At 41.6% G+C, this 21,759-nt stretch overlaps 1 protein-coding gene across 1 annotated transcript in view; it reads right to left on the bottom strand.

Moving 5' to 3' along the window:
• atp8b1 (ATPase phospholipid transporting 8B1) overlaps nucleotides 1-21,759 on the bottom strand; it is a 179,668-nt gene that overhangs the window by 70,861 nt on the left and 87,048 nt on the right. Inside the window, exons 2-5 of the mRNA XM_059989680.1 lie at nucleotides 15,138-15,326; nucleotides 9,690-9,781; nucleotides 7,231-7,344; nucleotides 798-896 (exon numbers count right to left, since the gene is read on the bottom strand). Of these exons, the coding sequence (XP_059845663.1) occupies nucleotides 798-896; nucleotides 7,231-7,344; nucleotides 9,690-9,781; nucleotides 15,138-15,312 (480 nt within the window). The 5' untranslated portion in view covers nucleotides 15,313-15,326. The remainder of the gene's footprint in view (nucleotides 1-797; nucleotides 897-7,230; nucleotides 7,345-9,689; nucleotides 9,782-15,137; nucleotides 15,327-21,759) is intronic.

Below are 21,759 nucleotides of genomic sequence, written 5' to 3'. Positions count from 1 at the left end.
TGCTCTGTTCATGCTCTGCTCTGTTATCAGGAGGGAGGTACAGGTGCCTCAGGACTCACACCACCATGTTTCAGAAACAACCATTAGGCTCGCTGACCAGTGAGGATAACTCCAATCACCTCAACTCCGAGCTGATTCCACAAACTATGGACTCACTTTCAAGGACTTTACAACTCACGTTCTCAGTTGTATTTGCTTATATATTTATTTTCTATTATTTTTTTAAATTTATGGAGTTTGTCTTCTTTTGTACACTGATTGCTTGTCTGTATGTGTGTAGTTCTTTTTATGGATTTTATTATATTTCTTTGTTCCACTCTGAATGCCTGCAAGAAAATGAACCTTGGGGTAGTATATGGTGACAAATATTTACTCTGAATCTTCGATACGTCATGATATTTTCTGTTTTGTATCAGCACAATACATTAAAAAGTTAGCGCAACACTATCATAGCTCAGGGCATTTGGGAGTCTGGATTCAGATCTGGCACTGTTCTGTGGGCCCCTGTGGAACGTGTGGGTTTTCCCCAGGTCTTCTGGTTTCCTCCCACAGTTCAAAGGTAGGTTACGTTCACGTGTGGGTTAATTGGTCACTGTGAATTATCCTGTAATTAGGATTAATCGGAGTTTTGGGGTTGCTGGGGTGGTGTGGCTCGAAGGCCACGAAGGGCCTACTCAACAATATATCACTAAATACATAAACATCTCAAGTTCAAGTATCTGCTGCAAATAAATCAAAGGTATAAAATTCCAGACAGAGTTTAAACATATGAATGAGCAAAGAGAATAAATGCTTACAATGTCATCCACAAGGTCCTTGACTGCTGTTATCCCCAACACCAGCAGCAGAGGAACGAATGTAGTGTACCAAGCCAAGGTAGAGATCTGTGGAATCGCCTGGGGAGGGGAAAACACATTTCATTTATTTCACTGGTGCCAGCTTTTTGCCAACTTTGGAGACTTCAACATTTAGGAAAATGCCTTCTTTGGTTGAAATAAGGCTTTTCCATACAGGTATGAGGTCAAGCTTATCAAAGAAAAATTCATTTTGAAATATTTTCTGTTCAATTAACAAAGTTTAACAAAGATTTACAGGTCATAAGCTATACAGATTCATTTATTTATCACATATATATTGAAACATACAGGGATTTGCCCAACAATCAATACAACCTAAGGATGTGCTGGGGGCCGGGGGGGGGGGTTCATCACCATATATCCTAACGTCAGCAGCATAGCACATCCCCCGTGATCAGCAGAACAATGACAACAGAAGAACAATAGCAAGGCAAGCCCCTTTCCTCCCTCCTATCCCCTCACAGACAGTGTTCCAACCCAGGGGCCAGGCCTGCAGCCTCATAGATACTGGCCTCCAACCTCCTCGGTGGACTCTCGAGACTTAGGGCTTTGGCCATCGGCTCTCAGCTTACAGGGGAACGTAAGAAATAGGAGCAGGAGTAGGCCATCTGGCCTATTGAGCCTGGCCCACCATTCATTAAGATTATGGCTGATCTGGCCATGGACTCATCTTCACCTGCCTGCCTTTTCCCCATAGCCCTTAATTCCCAAACTATGCAAAACCTATCCAACCTTGTCTTAAATATATTTACTGAGGTAGCCTCCACTGCTTCATTGGGCAGAGAATTCCACAGATTCACCACTCTCTGGGAAAAGCAGTTCCTCCTCATCTCTGTTCTAAGCCTACTCCCCCGAATCTTGAGGCTTTGTCCTCTAGTTCTATTCTCACCTACCAGTGGTAACAGCTTTCCTGCCTCTATCATCCACCCCTTTCATAATTTTTCATGTTTCTATAAGATTTCCTTTCATTCTTTTGAATTCCAGCAAGTACAGTCCCAGACAATTCAATCTCTCCTCATAGTCTAACCCCCTCATCTCTGGAATCAACCTCGTGAACCTCCTTTGCACTGCCTCCAAAGCTAGTATATCCTTCTTCAAGTAAGGCGACCAGAACTGCACAGAGTACTCCAGGTGTGGCCTCACCAGTACCCTGTACAGTTGCAGCACAACCTCCCTGCTCTTAAATACAATCCCTCTAGCAATGAAGGCCAACCTGAACCGGGCTGAACTGGTTCAGTCCACCTGAACTGGGCTGGGGTTAGTGTCCTGGCGAATCATATAACTACGGCTGCAGAGAGGTCTTTAAACTAACTAGTGGGTGGGAGGATTCTAGAGAGCAAATAATTAAAAAGACAATAGAGAAGGTAATGGATGTAGGTAAAAGTGGAGGAATAAAAAGACAGAGTGTGTCAGGAGGGGAAAGAATGTATGGAGATAAGCGTAAAGTTGTACAAAAGGAAAAGGTAGGAAATAAGTGTCAAACATATTTGAAAGTCCTTTATTTGAATGCACGTAGTATTAGGAATAAAATTGATGAGTTGACGGTACAAATAATTACGTATGGTTATGATATTGTGGCAATTACGGAAACATGGCTGCAGGGTGACCAGGACTGGGAATTAAACATACAAGGGTATTCGACAATTAGGAGAGACAGGCAAGAAGGAAAAGGAGGTGGGGTGGCAATGTTAATTAAGCAAGAAATCACTGCAATAAAGCGAAATGATATTGGCTCAAAAGATCAGGATAACGAAACAATTTGAGTAGAAATAAGAAATAGTAAAGGGAAAAAAGCAGTGGTGGGAGTAGTCTATAAGCCTCCAAACAGCTGTAACTCAGTTGGTCGGAGCATAAATCAGGAAATAGTTGGGGCTTGTAATAAGGGAACAGCTATATTTATGGGGGATTTTAACTTTCGTATTGACTGGACTAATCAAGTCGGACACAGCAGCCTTGAAGAAGAGTACATTGAGTGTATTCGGGATGGGTTCCTTGAACAATACGTTACTGAGCCGACAAGGGGGCAAGCAGTCTTAGATCTGGTCCTGTGTAATGAAACAGGACTAATAAAAAATGTCCTAGTAAAGGATCCCCTTGGAATGAGTGACCATAGCATGATCGAATTCCATATTCAATTAGAGGATGAGAGGGTTGGATCTCAAGCAAGCGTACTGAGCTTAAATAAAGGAGACTATGATGGTATGAGAGCGGAATTGCTTAAGATGGATTAGGAAAATAGATTAAAGGGTAGATCGGTACTTGATCAGTGGTGTATATTTAAGGAGTTATTTTACAACTATCAAGAAAAATATATTCCACTGAAGAAAAAAGGGTGTAAAAGAAAAAATAGTTATCCTTGGCTAAGTAAAGAAATAAAGCAAAGTATACAACTAAAAAGAAAGTTATATAAGGTAGCTAAATCTAGTGGGAAGATTGAAGATCGAGAAGCTTTTAAAGATCAGCAGCAAATAACAAAAAGATTAAGAAGGGGAAGATAGATTATGAAAGTAAATTGGTGAAAAACATAAAAGCAGATAGTAAGAGTTTTTATAGTTACATAAAAAGAAAAAGGGTGGCTAAAGTAAATGTTGGTCCCCTAGAAGATGAGACCGGGAAATTAATGGTAGGGGACATGGAGATGGCGGAAACGCTGAACAAATATTTGTATCAGTTTTTACAGTAGAGGACACTCAAAATATCCCAACACTGGATAAACAGGGGGCTCTAGGGGGACAGAAGCTAACTACGATTCAAATCACCAAGGAAATGGTACTTGATAAATTAATGGGACTGAAGGTGGATAAATCCCCTGGACCGGATGGCTTGCATCCTAGGGTCTTAAGGGAAGTGGCGGTCGGGACTGTGGATGCATTAGTGATAATTTTTCAAAACTCACTGGACTCGGCGATGGTCCCGGCAGATTGGAAAAATGCTAATGTAACTCCTTTATTTTAAAAGGGCAATAGACAGAAGGCTGGGAATTATAGGCCAGTTAGCCTAACATCTGTGGTTGGCAAAATGTTGGAATCGATAATTAAGGAAACAGTAACAGGGCAGCTGGATAAACATAGCTTAATAGGACAAAGTCAGCATGGCTTTACAAAAGGGAAGTCATGTTTGACAAATTTGTTGGAATTCTTTGAGGACATAACATATAGAGTAGATAAAGGGGAACCAGTGGATGTGGTGTACTTGGACTTCCAAAAGGCATTTGACAAGGTGCCACACCAAAGATTATTACTTAAAGTAAAAAATCATGGGATTGGGGATAATATTCTGGCATGGGTGGAGGATTGGCTTTCTAACAGAAAACAAAGAGTTGGGATAAATGGTTGATTCTCAGACTGGCATTTGGTGACTAGTGGTGTTCCGCAGGGGTCGGTGTTGGGACCCCAACTCTTTACAATCTATATTAATGATTTGGAGAAAGGGACTAAGTGCAACGTATCGAAGTTTGCTGATGACACAAAGATGGGAGGGGGTGTAATGAGTGCAGAGGACATTGAAACCCTGCTGGGGGACATAGATAGGCTGAGTGATTGGGCAGACATTTGGCAGATGAAATATAATACTGACAAGTGTGAGGTCTTGCACTTTGGCAGGAAAAATAATAGAGCAAGTTATTATCTAAATGGAGAGAAACTGGAAAGTGCTTCTGTGCAAAGGTCCTGGTGCAGGAAACACAAAAAGTTAGTATGCAAGTGCAGCAGGTGGTCAAGAAGGCCAATGGAATGCTGGCTTTTATTGCTAGGAGGATGGAGTATAACAACAGGGAGGTCTTACTGCAGTTGTACCGGGTATTGGTGAGACCACACCTGGAGTACTGCGTGCAGTTCTGGTGTCCATATTTAAGAAAGGACATACTGGCTCTCGAGGCAGTGCAGAGAAGGTTCACTAGGTTAATTCCGGGGATGGGTGGGTTGATGTATGACGAGAGGTTGAGTTGATTGGGACTCTACTCATTGGAGTTCCGAAGAATGAGAGGCGATCTTATTGAAACATATAAGATTGTGAAAGGGCTTGATCGGGTGGATGCGGGGAGAATGTTCCCAATGATGGGTGAAACTAGGACTAGGGGGCATAATCTTAAAATAAGGGGATGCCGTTCCAGGACTGAGATGAGGAGAAATTTCTTCACTCAGAGGGTAGTGGGGCTGTGGAATTTACTGCCCCAGAGAGCTGTGGAAGCTACTACACTCAATAAGTTCAAAACGGAGATAGACATTTTCCTGGATAAAAATGGCATTAGGGGATACGGTGAGCGAGCAGGTAAGTGGACATGAGGCTAGGTTTAGATCAGCCATGTGATCTCCTGGGCCAGTTTTCGATACCCTGGATGGGTCGGAGAGGAATTTTCCAGATTTTTTCTCCTCAATTGGCAAATCGTTTTTTTTCTCCCCTGGGTGATCACATGGGTTTTGGCGGGATGAATAATAAAATAAAATGGGCGGCATGGTGCCCTGTTGGTTGGCACTGTTGCCTTGTGGGATTCGGTGATAACTAGAGTTAAGATTAGATCAGTCATGATCTTGTTGAATGGCGGAGCAGGCTTGAGGGGCCGATTGGCCTACTCCTGCTCCTATCTCTTATGTTCTTATGTTATGTTATTCCATTTGCTTTCTTGATAGCCTGCTGTACCTGCAAACCAACCTTTTGTGATCCATGCACAAGCACACCCAAGTCCCTCTGCACAGCTGCATGCTGCAAATTTTTACCATTTAAGTAACAATCTGCTCTTTCATTTTCCTTCCAAAGTGGGTGACCTCGCATTTACCAGCATTGTACTCCATCTGCCAGACCCTTGCCCACTCACTTAACCTATCTATATCTCTCTGCAGACTCTCTGTATCCTCTGCACAATTTGCTTTTCCACTCAATTTGGTATAATCAGCAAACCTACATCCACTACACTCGGTCCCCTCTTCCAGATCGTTGGACCAACTTCTGAACCCTTGATCAACCTCTGGCTTCAATCCTCAACATCAACCCCAAGATCTGCTGATGTTGGGACCCCAAACTCCAGACTTCAAACTCTGAGCACCAAGACTCACATACTTAGGGGGGTACTGGCCTTCACACCTCCTGCCCACATGAACCTTAGATCACCCGGGGGACTTGCAGACCTGGGGGACTTGCTGGTCTTTGTCTACACCCTTTATCAGCCTGATGTTTGTCCACAGATGTCATTCGTCCATGTTGTGATTGGCCTTCAAAGGTGGAATGGAGTACTAGACCCTGGCCTGGCCCCTAACTGCCCCATTTCTATGTCTGTAAACCTAACTACTCTCTATGTCTAAAACCCTCCCTATGAACCTAAATAAGAACAAACAAGTTGAATCATGAGCTGAACAGAGACAACATATCAGTGTGTCCATGACATGTTACAATGGGAGGTAGAAGGACATATAGCATGGGCAATGTTACAATGGACAGGTGTCTTTCAATTTGCAAATAAATTGGAAAAATCAGGTTGGCACTGCATCTCAAGAGAAGGAATTTGTAGGATGCCCACAAGATGGCTTTTCAGAGCTGCTTGTGGTTGAGTCCACTTGAGAACGGGCAATTCTGGATTTGGTGTTGTGCAATAAACCAGATTTGATTAGGGAGCTTAAGGTAAAGGAATCACGAGGTGTGTAAATTTTCCCATCAAATTTCACGGACCCCCTGGAATCTATCCATGGATATCCACCCCCCCCCCAGGGGTTCAGAGGATTCCAGGTAAAGAATCCTTGCTACACACATTAAGATCATAAACAAGGGAGAAGAATTAGGCTAATTGGCCCAGAGTCTGGTCCATCATTCCATAATTCTATCTATTAAAGCTCGAGTTAGCCAAATCACCAATGGAGAAATTACAGAAAGCTCAGAAAACAAACGGAAGGCAGTGGGTAACTTTCGTATAAAATAAAACTCAAAATACACCATGCCCAAACAAATGAGCGAAATTAAAAGGCGGATTTCATTTTTAGTTAATGCTGTCTGCGGACATAGACTCAAAAGTTGCACATTGATTTCACATTTAGATTCTGATAGGTAAACTGGTTATTCCCAATATTTTTCTTTTATTTCACAGTGGTTCTATATGCTAGCAACAGCGATTGGTCAAACAGCTGAGGTTAATCTTCAATAGCAAGCCTAAGATTTACCTCACCACTTACAATAAACATTTGCTTTTTGCCAAAACGCTGAGAACAAGAAGAACAAAGTCCAATTACACTCAGAATGAGTGGTAAACAATAGTTTAAGTGACATAGAATGACTTAAATTATGTCTAAAACTGCATTTTTTCCCCCTTCTCGTACTGGGGCTAAGAAAGGCTTACAACATTCACATGTTTTCACACAGGGAATTTTGATTTGTTTTGAATACCTACTTGCAGAATGAGGAGAGCCAGAAAGTAAGCATTGGCCGCCCGTTTGAACTGCTCCATCAAGTTAAGTGGTAGGAAGGTGATAAAGGTGTATTTGTATGTTCGGATCGCATTCCCCTGGAAAGGAAAATAAACAACCGTAACATGTCAGGATAAACTTTATTTGTCATCTATACTACATTTACATGTATTAGGAATTTGCTTTGGTGCGTTGGTTAAAAAAGACATTCAATAATTGTAAAGAATAAAGAACTATATAAAAATAAAGTTAAAGGTTAAAGTACGGACAGGGAATAAAATGTGCAAGGAAACATAAATGTCAGTATGTATTTACTGCAACAGGGTCAAATAGCACTACAGCACAGAAACAGGCCTACTGGCCCTCTTGTCCTGCCAACCTATTGTTCTGCCTATAAACAAACTATAAAAAGTAGTTTAAAGTGTTTACACTTCAGTCCAGTGATGGGGCCAATAGATAGAGGGGGTGAGAGTGTAACTGGAATGGTTGATCAGATTAACTGTCCATATAACAATCACAGCACGGAAACAGGCCATCTCGGCCTTCCTAGTCCGTGCTGAACTCTTAATCTTACCTAGTCCCACCTACCCGCACTCAGCCCATAACCCTCCACTCCTTTCCTGTCCATATACCTATCCAATTTTACCTTAAATGACACAACTGAACTGGCCTCTACTACTTCTACAGGAAGCTCATTCCACACACCTATTACTCTCTGAGTAAAGAAATACCCCTCATGTTTCCCTTAAACTTCTGCCCCCTATCTCTCAAATCATGTCCTCTCGTTTGAATCTCCCCTACTCTCAATGGAAACAGCCTATTCACGTCAACTCTATCTATCCCTCTCAAAATTTTAAATACCTCGATCAAATCCCCCCTCAACCTTCTACGCTCCAATGAATAGAGACCTAACTTGTTCAACCTTTCTCTGTAACTTAAAGTGCTGAAACCCAGGTAACATCCTAGTAAATCGTCTCTGCACTCTCTCTAATTTATTGATATCTTTCCTATAATTCGGTGACCAGAACTGTACACAATATTCCAAATTTGGCCTTACCAATGCCTTGTACAATTTTATCATTACATCCCAACTTCTGTACTCAATGCTCTGATTTATAAAGGCCAGCATTCCAAAAGCCTTCTTCACCACCCTATCTACATGAGACTCCACCTTCAGGGAACTATGCACTGTTATTCCTAGATCTCTCTGTTCCACTGCATTCCTCAATGCCCTACCATTTACCCTGTATGTTCTATTTGGATTATTCCTGCCAAAATGTAGAACCGCGGGAAGATTTCTTGAAGTCAGAAAATGGATACAAATACTTGCTGGCTTAGTATATCCTCTCCAATCTCAGAGGTGAATTTGGGCTAAATAGTGCCTAACTTCAAAATTAGACATATTCAAATTCCAGTCTAGAGCCACAGTTCTGAAATTCTTAGTGGACGTTCCAATACAGAGCCAAAGGAATGCTTTCTGAGTTGCTGTTTCTCAGATGAGCTCACAACAAAGGTCCAATCTGCTTTCTCAGATGGACTTTTAAGATGCCCTGGAATGATTTTGACAAAAAGCAGGGAAGTCATTAGTTGTGTTCCATCCGCAACAGACAGGATTTTCCAGTGGCCAACACACCAGACCATGGCCTCCTCTGCTGCCAGGGTGAGGCCACTTTCAGGTTGTAGAGTGTTCGCACCATTGTCGTATTCAGTTATTAATCTTCAAGATTTAAGTCAGAGCAGCACATTACTCCCTGTTGGGAGCTTGGATTTGTCATGTTCTCAAAGATGCAAAAGTACACTTCAAAATAAGTGAAAAATAGTGAATTGGTTAGGAACACCCCAATATCTAGGGAAGGAATGCAAAATAACAGTCTCTGAAACCCAAGGAAAATGCAGAGATAATAATGATGCTTCAAGTTACACGAAAACTATCCTTCTACTAACCACAAACAACATCTACCCATGAGGAACCCCAAAATTCCACACATGCTGGAAATCCAGATTCACACACACAACATGCTGGAGAAACTCAGCAGGCCAGGCAGAAACTTTTGAAAGAAATATACAGTTGACATTTCAACAGGAGTCTTCTACAGGACTAAAAAGCCAAGGGAAAGACACCAGGAGGGGAAGGAGTACAGGCTGCAAGGTGATAGGGAAAGACAGATTTTGGGAAGGAGGTGGGAACTGAAGTGAGAAGCTAGGAGGTGATAGGTGGAAAATGTAAAAGGCTGAAGAAGAAGGGATCTGATAGGAGAGGAGAGTGGACCATGGGAGAAAGTGAAGGAGGAGAGTTTCCATGGGAGGTGATAGGCAGTGAGGAGAAGAGGTAAGAAGGGAGCCAAATTGGGGAATGGAAGAGAAGAGGAAAGGGGTAGAAATTACTAGGTTAGAGAAAGTGATGTTCAGTTTATCTTCAACTCTATCAATAAAGAATACTCACTGAGTATTTGCTTTTCTTAAAGCAGCCAAATTTCCTGACAGTGAACTGATCGTAAAAGTTTCGGTCATTTGCTTTGACTTTCCACGTGTAATCTGAAACAGAGGGAGAATGACTGGGATTGAACAAGAATTGAAATATCCAGATCTTTAGCTTTCATTTTGATTATGTTATCTTTGCTCTGCTCAGCTCTTGGGTTATTCGGCAAGATAAGTTCGAAATAAATCTGTTATAATTAGAGTCAAAATAAATTTATTCTGAAACTATATGTATGTTACCATATATTACCTTAAAATACATTTTCTTCAGTCATTTACAAGAAAATAAAGGAATACAATATAAATACACATAAGCAAAAAATGACGAATAGCCAATGTACAAAAGAAGACAAATTATGCAAATAGAAAATTAAATAACACTGAGAACATGAGTTGAGGAGTTTTTGAAGGAGAGTCTAAGTTATCTGAATAATCAGGAAAGTCTAAATTATCTGAATACTCAGGATTCATCCAATGGTTTATGCCCCATTTTCTTTATCAATCATTAGTAACTACAGAGTTGGCGCGTGGCCAAGTGGTTAAGGCATTGGTCTAGTGATCTGAAGGTCGCTAGTTCGAGCCTCAGCTGAGGCAGCGTGTTGTGTCCTTGAGCAAGGCACTTAACCACACATTGCTCCGCAATGACACTGGTGCCGAGCTGTATGGGTCCTAATGCCCTTCCCTTGGACAACATCGGTGTCGTGGAGAGGGGAGACTTGCAGCTTGGGCAACTGCCGGTCTTCCACACAACCTTGCCCAGGCCTGTGCCCTGGAAACTCGAGAACAACGGATGCTAAAAAGTAACTACAGTATTTTGCAGAAGTCTGAGGGTGCTTAAGACTTTTGCACAGTATAGTAGTAATTTTATGTATTGCACAGTACTACTGCCACAAAAAAAAAGACATTTGTGAGTGATGATATGGGTCTTTATTGTGGACTGAGAGCGGGAAGAGGAAGGGAGAGAGGAGGGAGTGGGAAGCACCAGAGGGGCATTTTGTAATGATCAATAAACCAATTGTTTGGAATCAAATTACCTTGTCTGGTGGCTCAGTGCTGCGTGTGTGCACCCAAGCCACACTTCCTGCCCCTGGCAATTCTTCTCTGCCACCTGTCCCACACCTTTCCTGTGGCACTCCACCCTCAGCCTTCTAAAGATCCTTTGCTCCCGTCAGATTTACAAACCCAGTCTCTGCTCCAAATGTATGTGTATGTATATATATATGTGTGTGTGCGTGTGCGTGTGCGTGTGCGTGTGCGTGTGTGTGTGTGTGTGTGTGTGTGTGTGTGTGTACACATATATGTGTGTGTGTGTGTGAGTGCCTAAGACTTTTGCACAGTAATATATGCCTTGAGATCTTCCCCTGACCTCTCTCACCTTTCAACCTTACCCTTTCATTCTTACCTATCCAATCACTGCCAGTCTACAATCACTCCAATCCTCAACATAACACCCAAAGTTCAAAGTACATTTTATTATCAGAGTATGCATATGTAACCAGGTGACTATTAAATGTCATTTTTTTATTGCTAAAGTGCACATTCACCTGGTAATGCCAAAATAGCTGCCTGTGTCTTTAAGAGAAAATGGTGATGTAATTTTACATGGGTGGAGCAGAATGAAGCGTTGCCATATTCTAGAGAGAACCAAGTTCAAATGCTTTCCCCAGGTTTGGTGAGGAAATACTTACGCAAGTAAAACTTTTCAGCGCTGGATTGCATGATTGGGTGACGTTCCTTAATGGTCTCCATGAGGAGAACTCGTTTCAGGGTCTACCCTATACTGTATGTGTTTGGAAGTTAAGGACGTGTGTGCCAAATAATTGCCACTACCATATAGATTTTGTATATCTTGTTTTAGTTATTTTCATACTGCATACATAACAAGGGTCCAAAATTAAGCTGGGATTGTAGCAGCAGGAACTGTGTTTCTTTTTAAATTTCATTTTGTCATTTTTATTTCAAATCCTTCTTTCTGCATTAAAACATCCAAAACAGATAAAGGAATTAAAGACACAAAAAAATATTTGTTGTCCTGAGTGTGTATTTTCCCCCAGGGCACAAAACATACATTATATGACCTTGAGATTCATCTCCTTACAGACAGCCATAAAACAAAGCATAAAACATAAAAAAACATTAAATAAAACAACATGAAACACCCAATATGCAAAGAGAGAAAAAAAAGGTAGAAGCTCCATTACCCCCAGTGCAGCCTGCAACAACACTTCCCATCCTGCATCTCCATGCTGAGCCCTACAACCCGAAACAGCATCATTACATGTATCCTGACATCCACGCTAACGTCATCTGCCTTCTCCCGCTATCTTTCTCACTCATTTTAAAAAATGTATTATAACACATGGCTGTGTAGCATCTAACATTGGGTGAGCAGAAAACTCCAATGAGACCAAAATTCACCTTCACCTGCTGCCACTAAATCCATTCTCTAACTACTGTCTCCAAGTAGAAAGTCCAAGACACAAGAGCTGCCATAGAAAATGGGACAAGTTCCCGAGCATCAACACTTCAGAGAATCTGTCCTGTACCCAGCACATCGATGCAATTACAAAGGTGGCTCAACAGGGTGTGTGCTTCATTAGGAGTTTGAGAAGATTTGGTATGTCAACAAGGAAACTAGCTCATTTCTACAGGTGTTAGGTGGATAGCATTCTGGCAGGTGGCAGCACTACCCAGCACAAATGCAACACAACAAAAGGAGCTTCAAGGTCGCATTTGGAGACTCAGACTCGGTCAGCTCCATCAGGGTCACTTGCCTTCACCGTCAAGAACGTCTTCAAAAGCCGGTGCCTCGAGGCAGCAGCATCCATCCTGAAGGACCCTCACTATCCATCTTCAAATAGTACTTCTCCTTACTACCATCAGGGAGGAGACAGAAGAGCCTGAAGTTCCACACTCAGTGTTTCAGAAACAGTTTCTTCTCCTCCGCTGACAGATTTCTGAACAGTCCATAAACACTACCAATTTAGCTCTCTTTTTTCAATATTTATCTATTTTTAATATATTTCTTGTGATTTTTAAAATGTATTGCATACTACTGCTGCTATAATGCAATAAATCTCATGACATTCTGTACATCAGTAATACTAAACCTGATTCTGAAATGCCCTCACAAGTGGTTGAAAAGTTGAAATCCCCCCCCCCCCCCCACCTCAGGTGACCACATACTGAGCCAGAATGTTTGGAACTTCACTTGCCCCACTTCAACTGTTCCTATAACCAATGAACTCACGTTCAAAAATTGTTCATCTCACGTTCTTGACACTTATTGCTAATTTATTTATTAATTTTTGTATTTGCACCATTTGTTGCCTTCTGCACTCTGGTTAAACGTCAAAGTTCGGCAGTCTTTGACTGATCCTGTTATGGTTATTATTCTATAGTTTCACTGAGTATGCCTGTAAGAAAAAGAATCTCAGGGTTGTACATGGTGCCATATCTATACTTTGACAAGAAATGTATTTTGAACTTTGTTACACCTGACTATTCCACCACTTTTGAATCACCAACATTCCAAATAACTTGAAATTAAGGCCATTCAAAACTCTGCTACTCAAATGCTAACATGCACCATTCTGTTCATTATCTTCCTGTTTAATATAAATATTAAATATGCTCTTGTTTGAAGTAAACAGCTTCACCTAAAGCAAAATATAGGGGTCGATCTTCCACTGGCCAGTACTGGCCGACTTGTCATGGTGCTTAACCAAGTGGTCCCAGTGCAGACTTCTATTAGGAGCCTGGCTCCCAGCAAATTACAATGCCCCAGCGTAGCTGAAAGGCTATCTCAGCAGGGGTCACTGACAGCAGTCACAAAACTACTGTCTTTGCAAGCACTGTGGTCAGTGACCCACAGAATATTTGTGTGTACCCTATGGCATTTATAAACATTCAGTAAGGATAGGAATGTGTCTTTTTATTTGCTCCAATGTCTTTTGCTTTTCACTATCTTGTATAATCTGTGTAAAGTTTATGTACAAAGGTGAATGGAGGAATGTATAGGGGCAGGGATACCAGAGGCAAAATTATTTTTTTCTTTTCACAGAGAGCAGCAGATGTGTGGAATGCACAGTTAGGGTAATGATAGAGGCTGTCTGGGCCATTGAATACCACAGATTCACCACCCTCTGACAAAAGAAATACCTCCTCATCTCTGTTCCAGAGGCTAATCCATATATTTCGACGCTGTGCCCTCTGATCCTAGACTCCCTCATAAAAGGAAACATCCTCTCCATGTCCATGCCTACCAGAATTCAATAGGTTTCAATGAGACCTTCTTACCCGCATTCTTCTAAACTCCAGCGAGTACAGGCGCAGAGCCTTCACACATTCCTCATGCATTAACCCTCTCATTGGCCAAAGCGATTTCATATAATTGAAAATCCTACTTCAATTGTGACTCCTTAAAAAAACCAGAACAAGATGATAGTAGTCCATAAGTCACAGGAGCAGAATTAGGTCGTTCAGCCCATCAAGTGGATGAGTCTCAAATCCGAGGGCACAGCTTCGGAATGTAAGGACATTTAGATCAAAGATATGAAGGAATTTGTTTAACCAGAGGTGGTAAATCTGTGGAATTCATTACCACAAACAGCTGTGGAGACCAAGTCATTGGGTACCCTTAAAGTGGAGCTTGATAGGTACTTAATTATCAAAGGTGTCAAAGGTTACAGGGAGAAGCAGTGAATGGGGTTGAGAGGGATAATAAATCAGCAATGATGTAATAGCAGAGCATATTGATGGGCCGAATAGCCTAATTCTGTTCCTATGTCTTATGGTCTCATGGCCTATCATTGCCAAATGTACTGCAGTGGAGAGGATCCAGAGGAGGTTCATGAATATTATTCTGGGAATGAAAGGGTTACTGTATGATGAGCATTTGATGGCTTTGGGTCTGTCCTCACTGGAGTTTAGAAAAATGAAGAGGGAAGTCACTGAAACGTATTGAATATTGGAAGGCCTATATAGAGGATATTTCCAACGGTGAGAGAGACTGAGACCATAGGGCACAGCCTCAGAATAGAGGGACACGCGTTTAGAACAGAGATAGAAAGGAACTTCTTTATCCAGAAGATGGTGAATCTGTGGAATCTGTTACCACAGACCACCATGGACGTCAAGTCACTGGGTATATTTAAAGTAGAGGTTGATAGGTTCTTGAGTAGTAAGGATGTTAAAGGTTACGGGGAGAAGACAGGAGAATGGGGTTGAAAGGAGTAATAAATTTAGCCATGATGGAATGGGAGAGAAGATCAATGGGCTTAATGGCCTAATTCTGCTCCGATGTCTTATGTTCTAGTTTCTCTAAGGAGTCACAAGACAGTGATCTAATACCTAACATATGAATTTAATTTTTTGCCTTAGCCTGAAATGATTGTTTGTGATTCAGACTCACCATTTTTCAACTGCCGCTGATCAGGATTTTGCTGGGCAATTTCGTTTTGTCCTATATTGTCCAGCCTTTCATTGGAACTATCCAGTTCATTGTCCGTCTCGTCATCGCTGTATGGAACCACATCATCATACCCTCGCTCATCTTCGCTGAAGTTGGACAGTCCGTCAGTACTCATCACCTTGGTGGCCTCTGAAACAGAAGTCAAAGTCAGCAAGAAAGGTACCAACAGCGCTGCCACTTTTACAAGCAAGTGATGGAAGGAAATTGCAAAAAATGTTCACAAAACCATTAGCATCTTAGAAACCATCAGTTTGACTGTGTAGTCAGTGATCATTCCTTTGACACTTTGAGATGACTGACTAAATCTCTTCCGAACCCCTTTTGTTTTCTTTTATGGTTCATCATTTAACCATATTTATTTATTGAGACACAGCATAGCATTTCAAGAGACTTTAAAAGATATTTAAAATTCTTTTAAAAGTCTTTTGAGAGATTCTTAGATAGATATATGGATCTTAGGTAAATAGAGGGCGATGCAGTAGGGAAATTCTAGTCACCTTCTAGAGTAGGTTACATGGTCGGCACAACATTGTGGGCCGAAGGGCCTGTAATGTGCTGTAGATTTCCATGTTCTATGTTCTAATAGGCCCTTACAACTCTGAACTGCAAGACTCAGCAACCTTCAATTAAATCCTAGCCCAATCATGGGACAATTTACAATGATCAATTAACTGGTATATCTTTGGACTACGGGAGGAAACCGGAGCACCTGGAGGAAACTTATGCAGTCATGGGGAGAATGTACAAACTCCTTGCAGGCAGCGGTGGGAAATGAATGCAGGTCGCTGAAACTGTAAAGTGCTGTACTAACCAATACACTACCATGCTGCTTAAAGCTGTTCGAGTTGCTGGTAGAGGCAGGGACAATAACAACATGCAAAAGGCTTTCCGCCCAAAGTGACTGACTTTAAGGCACCAGTAACCTGCCTTTACCCCTTCTCCTATCAGTAGAAACTGTTCCCTTGGGCTTAGAAACTAAGCCAGACTGGAGTGCCAGGAGCTGGTCTTGATTGTCAGAGGCTACTTGAGAAACACGCCATTGGGAACATTTAATAGGTAGTGGAAGCCCACTTACCACCCCCAGCTAGAACAACTTTAAGGAACATCGAAGTAGTATCAGTGCAACAACTAGAGAAAGTGCAGTGCAGGTAGACAGCATGGACAATAACAAGGTTGATTATAAGGTGAAGACTCTGCCTTTTTGTATGAGGGAACCATTCAATGGTGGGTTGAAGCTGTCCTTGAGCCTGGTCACACCTGCAAATAGATCCACTGGTGTAGTAGGCAGCTATTTGAAGAAACTCCAGTATCACTGGAAATTATACATTCCTTTTTTACGAAACTATTCAATTATAGTGGCTAACTGGGAGGGTCATGCAGTGATTAAGTTACTTGACCTGTCGTGTTGATCCAAGGACAAGAGTTCAGATCCCCTCTATAGCAGCTGGAAATATAATTTCCAAGAATTTGGAGTTGAAATTTATTATTCATAGAGTTGGCCTTAGATTGTCATAAAAATTACATCTGCTCCATTCTGAGCTACTCTGGAAAAGGAAGAGCCACACACAAAGTGCTGGAGGAACCCAGGGGGCAGCCTCTATGGAGAAAAAAGGACAGTCGATTTTGGGTCACAGAATTATAAGGCGGCTCTTCAGCCTAACTAATCTATGCTAATGAGGATGTCCCATCCAGCGTAGTGCTATTTTCCAGTGTGTGGCCCAGACATTTTTCAACCTATCCTATCCCCGTACATGTCTAACTGTCTTTTCAAAGGTGTTTGTACCTGCCTCAACCACATCTGCTGATAGCTCATCACATATAGAGGACACCCATTGTGTAAAAAAAAAAGTTGCCCCTTAGGTTCCTATTTGAGATCATTCATCTGGATGGGTCCAGATGAAGGGTCTCAACTCAAAATATCAACTGTTGATTTGTATCATGTAACTTTGTGATAGATATTCACTGTCTTGGGCCAGGGGGCCTCTGTTTTATTTCTCTGGGTTCAGTTTTCTAAACGCTTGTAAAGATCAAACAGTTGTTTTTGAATAAATTATATTTTCAACCAATATTCTTTCTTTACTTCTGGTCATAAACGGGAGCCAGTCTTCCGTTCTTATGGTAAATGGCAAGCAGTGATCAGTTTGAAGTCAAAAGACAGCTTTGCAAACAAGCACTGTCTACAACACAGGATCATAGTCACAGCACTTCTGTTAACTGCTGAAGAGGTGCAGTACAAGACAATGGGTTGTTTAACTTGGCTTGTTTCAAAACTAGACAACAGCAGCTAAGTTATTTAGTTCAAGGAAGTTTGAAGACTAGATTGAAATGATCACATAGCATGTCATTAATAAGTTGGAAGGTTTGTACTCAAGAAGTAGGCTTCACAGCATTTAATTCTGAGCACCTGGGAACTCCAGAAGCTTTGGCACTGTTTGTGTTGAAAGGTATTTGGAAAAAAAATATTGCACGTGTGTGAAGTCACCCATATGGCAGAGAAACATAATCAACAGTTCAGGCTTATTAGGAATGGCTGAAGAACATCAGTGTGAACTAGAATCCATTCCTCTCCCTTCCATTTCTGTTTGGACAACTGGTTTGACTGACAGAATGTTGTTTGAATTTAAATGTATATGACTGAAAGTAAATGAACTGTGTTTAAAATACTTTGTAGCTGGTCGCATCTTCTCCTTGATGGGGAGTGGCGGGGGAACCCAACACTCAAATAGACGGTATTGGCAGCGAAACTTACTGTGGTGGATAAACAGGAAAGTAAGCTAGCCTTTGAAGTTTACGTAGTTACAGTATAACCTCCCTTAGTGCACTATTTATATTGAATAGGGCTAAAGGTTTTCATTTGAGCTCAGAACGTTGTGGTCAGGAAACACAATACCATCATATTTTGTACTGTGGAAAGCACTCTAATTGGTTGCATCACCATCTGCTATGAAGGGGCCACTGCACAGGATCAGAAAAAGCTGCAGAAAATTACAAACTCTGCCAGCTCTGTCATAGACACCAGCCTCTGAAGCATCACAGACACCTTCAAAAGATGACGACTCAAAAGGGTGGCATCCACCATTAAGGACCCCTATCAGCCTGGACATGCCCTCTTCTCATTGCTACCATCAGCTAGGACGCACTCTCAATGTTTTAGGAACAGCTTCTTCCCCTCCACCATCAGATTTCAGAATCGACAACGGAGCCACGTACACTACATCCCTATTTTTTCCTCTCTCTTTTTGCACTACTGATTTAATGTATTAATTGTTTTGATTAAATAATGTATTAATTAATTAACATTAATTAATGTTTTTAATATTCATTGTTATATTTATTTATTTATTTATATTATTGTAATTTATAGCTTTTTTATGTATTGCACTGTATCACTGCTGCAAATCAAATTTCACAACAAATTTCACATGGGTTTCCTCCAGGTGCTCCCGTTTCCTCTCATAGTCCAAAGCCATACCAGTTGATAATTTAATTGGTGATTGTAGATTGTCCTATGATTAAGCTAGGGTTAAACTGGGCTGGAAGGACTTGTTCCACTCATATCTCCAAAATTTAGAGACCCCTTGCTTAATGATATTGGTCCATGGCAGAAAAAGGTTGGAAACCTTTTTCCACATAATCAAATAAGCCAGTGAGATTGATTCTGATTCCCTCCACAGATATTGCTAGTCCTGCTGATCCTCCAGCACCTTGCTCCAGATCTCCACCGTTCTCTCGTGTCTCCAGGTTAAGGAGCCTGTTTGGGATTGTGGGTGATGAATAAACCTAAATAAGTACTGGACTATTTCAAAAGCAACTTCTGTGCTTCAAGAAGATAGGGGTAGCATGGTAGTTCAACAGTTACCACGAGTGCTTTACAGCACCAGCACTGATCGGGGTTCAATTCCCACTACTGGCTGCAAGGAGCTTGTATGTTCTCCTCGTGACCGCGTGGGTGTCCTCCGGAAGCTCTACTTACATCGCACATTCCAAGCACATATGGTTAGGGTCAGGGAGTTGTGGCATTGCTAATTTGCCACAGGAAGCATGGCAAAATTTTTGGGCTGCCTCAGCACATCCTCAGGTTATGTTGGGTCACTGACACAAAATAATGCATTTCTCTGTATGTTTCGGTGTGCATGTGACCAATACAGCTAATCTTTTATTATGCTTTGACCCAAATAAATTCACCATAAACAAGGGTTCCAACATGTTGCTCAACAAACAATGATGCATCACTACTGTGGGTCTCACAGAATACTACAGCACAGTACAGGTGCTTTGGCCCACAATGTTGTGACGACCTTTTAACCTACTCTTAAGATCAATCTAACCCTTCCCTTCTACATAGGCCTCCATTTTTCTATCATCCACTTGTCCATCTTGGAGTTTCTAAAATTTCCCTAAAAATTCTATTCTGCCCCTTCACCCCAATGTATCCACCAGTCTCTGTGTAAAGAACTTACCCCTAACATCCCCACTTACGTTTCCTCCAATCACCTTAAAATTGTGACCCTGGCATTTCGACACTCGGAAAATGTCTCTGACTGTCCACTCAATTCATGCTTCTTGTCATCTTGTACATCTCTATCAAATCACCACTCATCCTGCTTTGCTCCAAAGGATGAAAAAAAAGGAAATAGATCCCAAAAGATCCGACAGGTTTGAAATCCTACATCGGAGAATGATGAAAACAAAGTAATGCATTCACAGTTACAAATAATTCCAAGAAAGCAGTTGCTGTAAGACATCAATGATGTGAAAAGCCTTTGAAACTTTGTGAAATTAAGTTGTTTATAGGATTTGAAACAGTTAATGAACAAATCAAACTAAGTGGGTCAAAGCATTGATCACAGTTTCAAACAACTACAAAGCCACTCAAATATTAGAACAGCAAGATGCCCCTGCCAGACAGTCACACTTCACGACACAGTTTAGCAGATTACATGGGGTTTTGGACCTGTACATTTACTCAGTGGCCACTTTATTAGGTGCACCTGTACATCTGCTCGTTATATAATCAGCCAATCATGTGGCAGCAACTCAATGCATGCAGACGTGGTCAAGAGGATCAATTGTTGTTTAGACTAAATATCAGAATGGGGGAAGAAACATATTCTAAGTGACTTTGACTGTGGAATTATTGTTGGTGCCAGACATGGGTGTTAGAGTATCTTTGAAAGTGCTCATCTCCCAGGGTTTTCACATACTACAGTTTCTTGAGTTTATAGAGAATGGTATGAAGAATAAAAAAAATGCAGCGAGTGACAGTTCTGTGGGCTAAATGCCTCGCGAATGAGAGAGACCAGGAGGAAAATGGCCGGACTGGTTCAAGCTGACATGAAGGCTGAGGGTGGCGTTATGCAGCTTATTCAAATTATGAGAGGCCGAGAACAGATAAATGGTCTCAGTTTTTTTTCTCCCCCCAGGGCAGGGGAGTCTAAAACCAGAGTGCACAAGTTTAGTGGAAAGATTTAAAAGGGATCGAAGTGGGGGCAAGGCTTTACGTAAAGGCGACTGTGGATATATGGAACAAGCTGACAGAAGAGGAATGAGGTAATAGAGGCCCATGAAATTACAATGTTTAAAAACATTTGGATAGGCATCTGGATGGACAAGGTTTAGAGGGATACATAAGCACAAGAGAGTCTGCAGATGCTGGAAATCCAGAGTAATACACAAAACACACTGGAGCAACTCAGCAGGTCAGACAGCATCTACGACAGGGGGTTTCCCAACCTTTTTATGCCATGGATAACTGAGAGATCCATGGACCACAGGTTGGGAACCCCTGATTTAGAGGGATATGGACTGAACACAGGTAAGCGGTATTAGAGTTTATAGGTATCTTGACCAGCATGAATGAGAAGGGCCAAGCAGCCAGTTTCTGTGCAGTATAACAGACATTTAATGTTCTAAAATGAAATACAAAGCCTGAGGGTCGATCTAATCTCTTTTAGATAGAAATCTCAGTTAATTAATTTCTGCAAGATAATATCATAATATTATACAGCATGTATAATATCATACAGCATGGAGAAGGGAAGGATCAGACCATTGAGTCCACGTGGAACATCAGTACTCACTTGTTGTTTAAATTCTCCCCAAACTTCGCATCAACTCCCACCAGATTCTACCACTTGTCCACTCATTTTCAGGCAGTGGCATAATTTCCTGTGACAAACCTCAAACAGGACAAAATATGCAATCCTGAATTTAATAATTACTCCTTTGGGATTGAAAGGGTTAATGTGTGAGGGGTGTATGACAGCTCTGGGCCTGTACCCACTAGAGATGAGAAGAACTTGGGGGGGGGGGGGGGGCAGTGGGATGAGATCTAACTGAAACCTATCGAATATTGAAAAATCTAGATAGAGTGGATGTGACGAGGATGTTTCCTATAGTGAGGGTGTCTAGGACCTGAGGGCATAGCCTCAGAATACAACGATGTCCATTTAGAACAGAGATGAGGAGGAATTTCTTTAGCCAGAGGGTGATAAATCTGTGGAATTCATTGCCGCAGACAGGTGTGCAGGCCAAGTCATTGGGTGTATTGAAAATGAGGATA

This window comes from Hypanus sabinus, chromosome 14 (assembly GCF_030144855.1).
Source record: "Hypanus sabinus isolate sHypSab1 chromosome 14, sHypSab1.hap1, whole genome shotgun sequence".
Taxonomy (NCBI): Eukaryota; Metazoa; Chordata; class Chondrichthyes; order Myliobatiformes; family Dasyatidae; genus Hypanus; species Hypanus sabinus.
The sequence above is the reverse complement of the archived record's forward strand: the minus strand, read 5'-3'. Positions and strand labels throughout refer to the sequence as shown.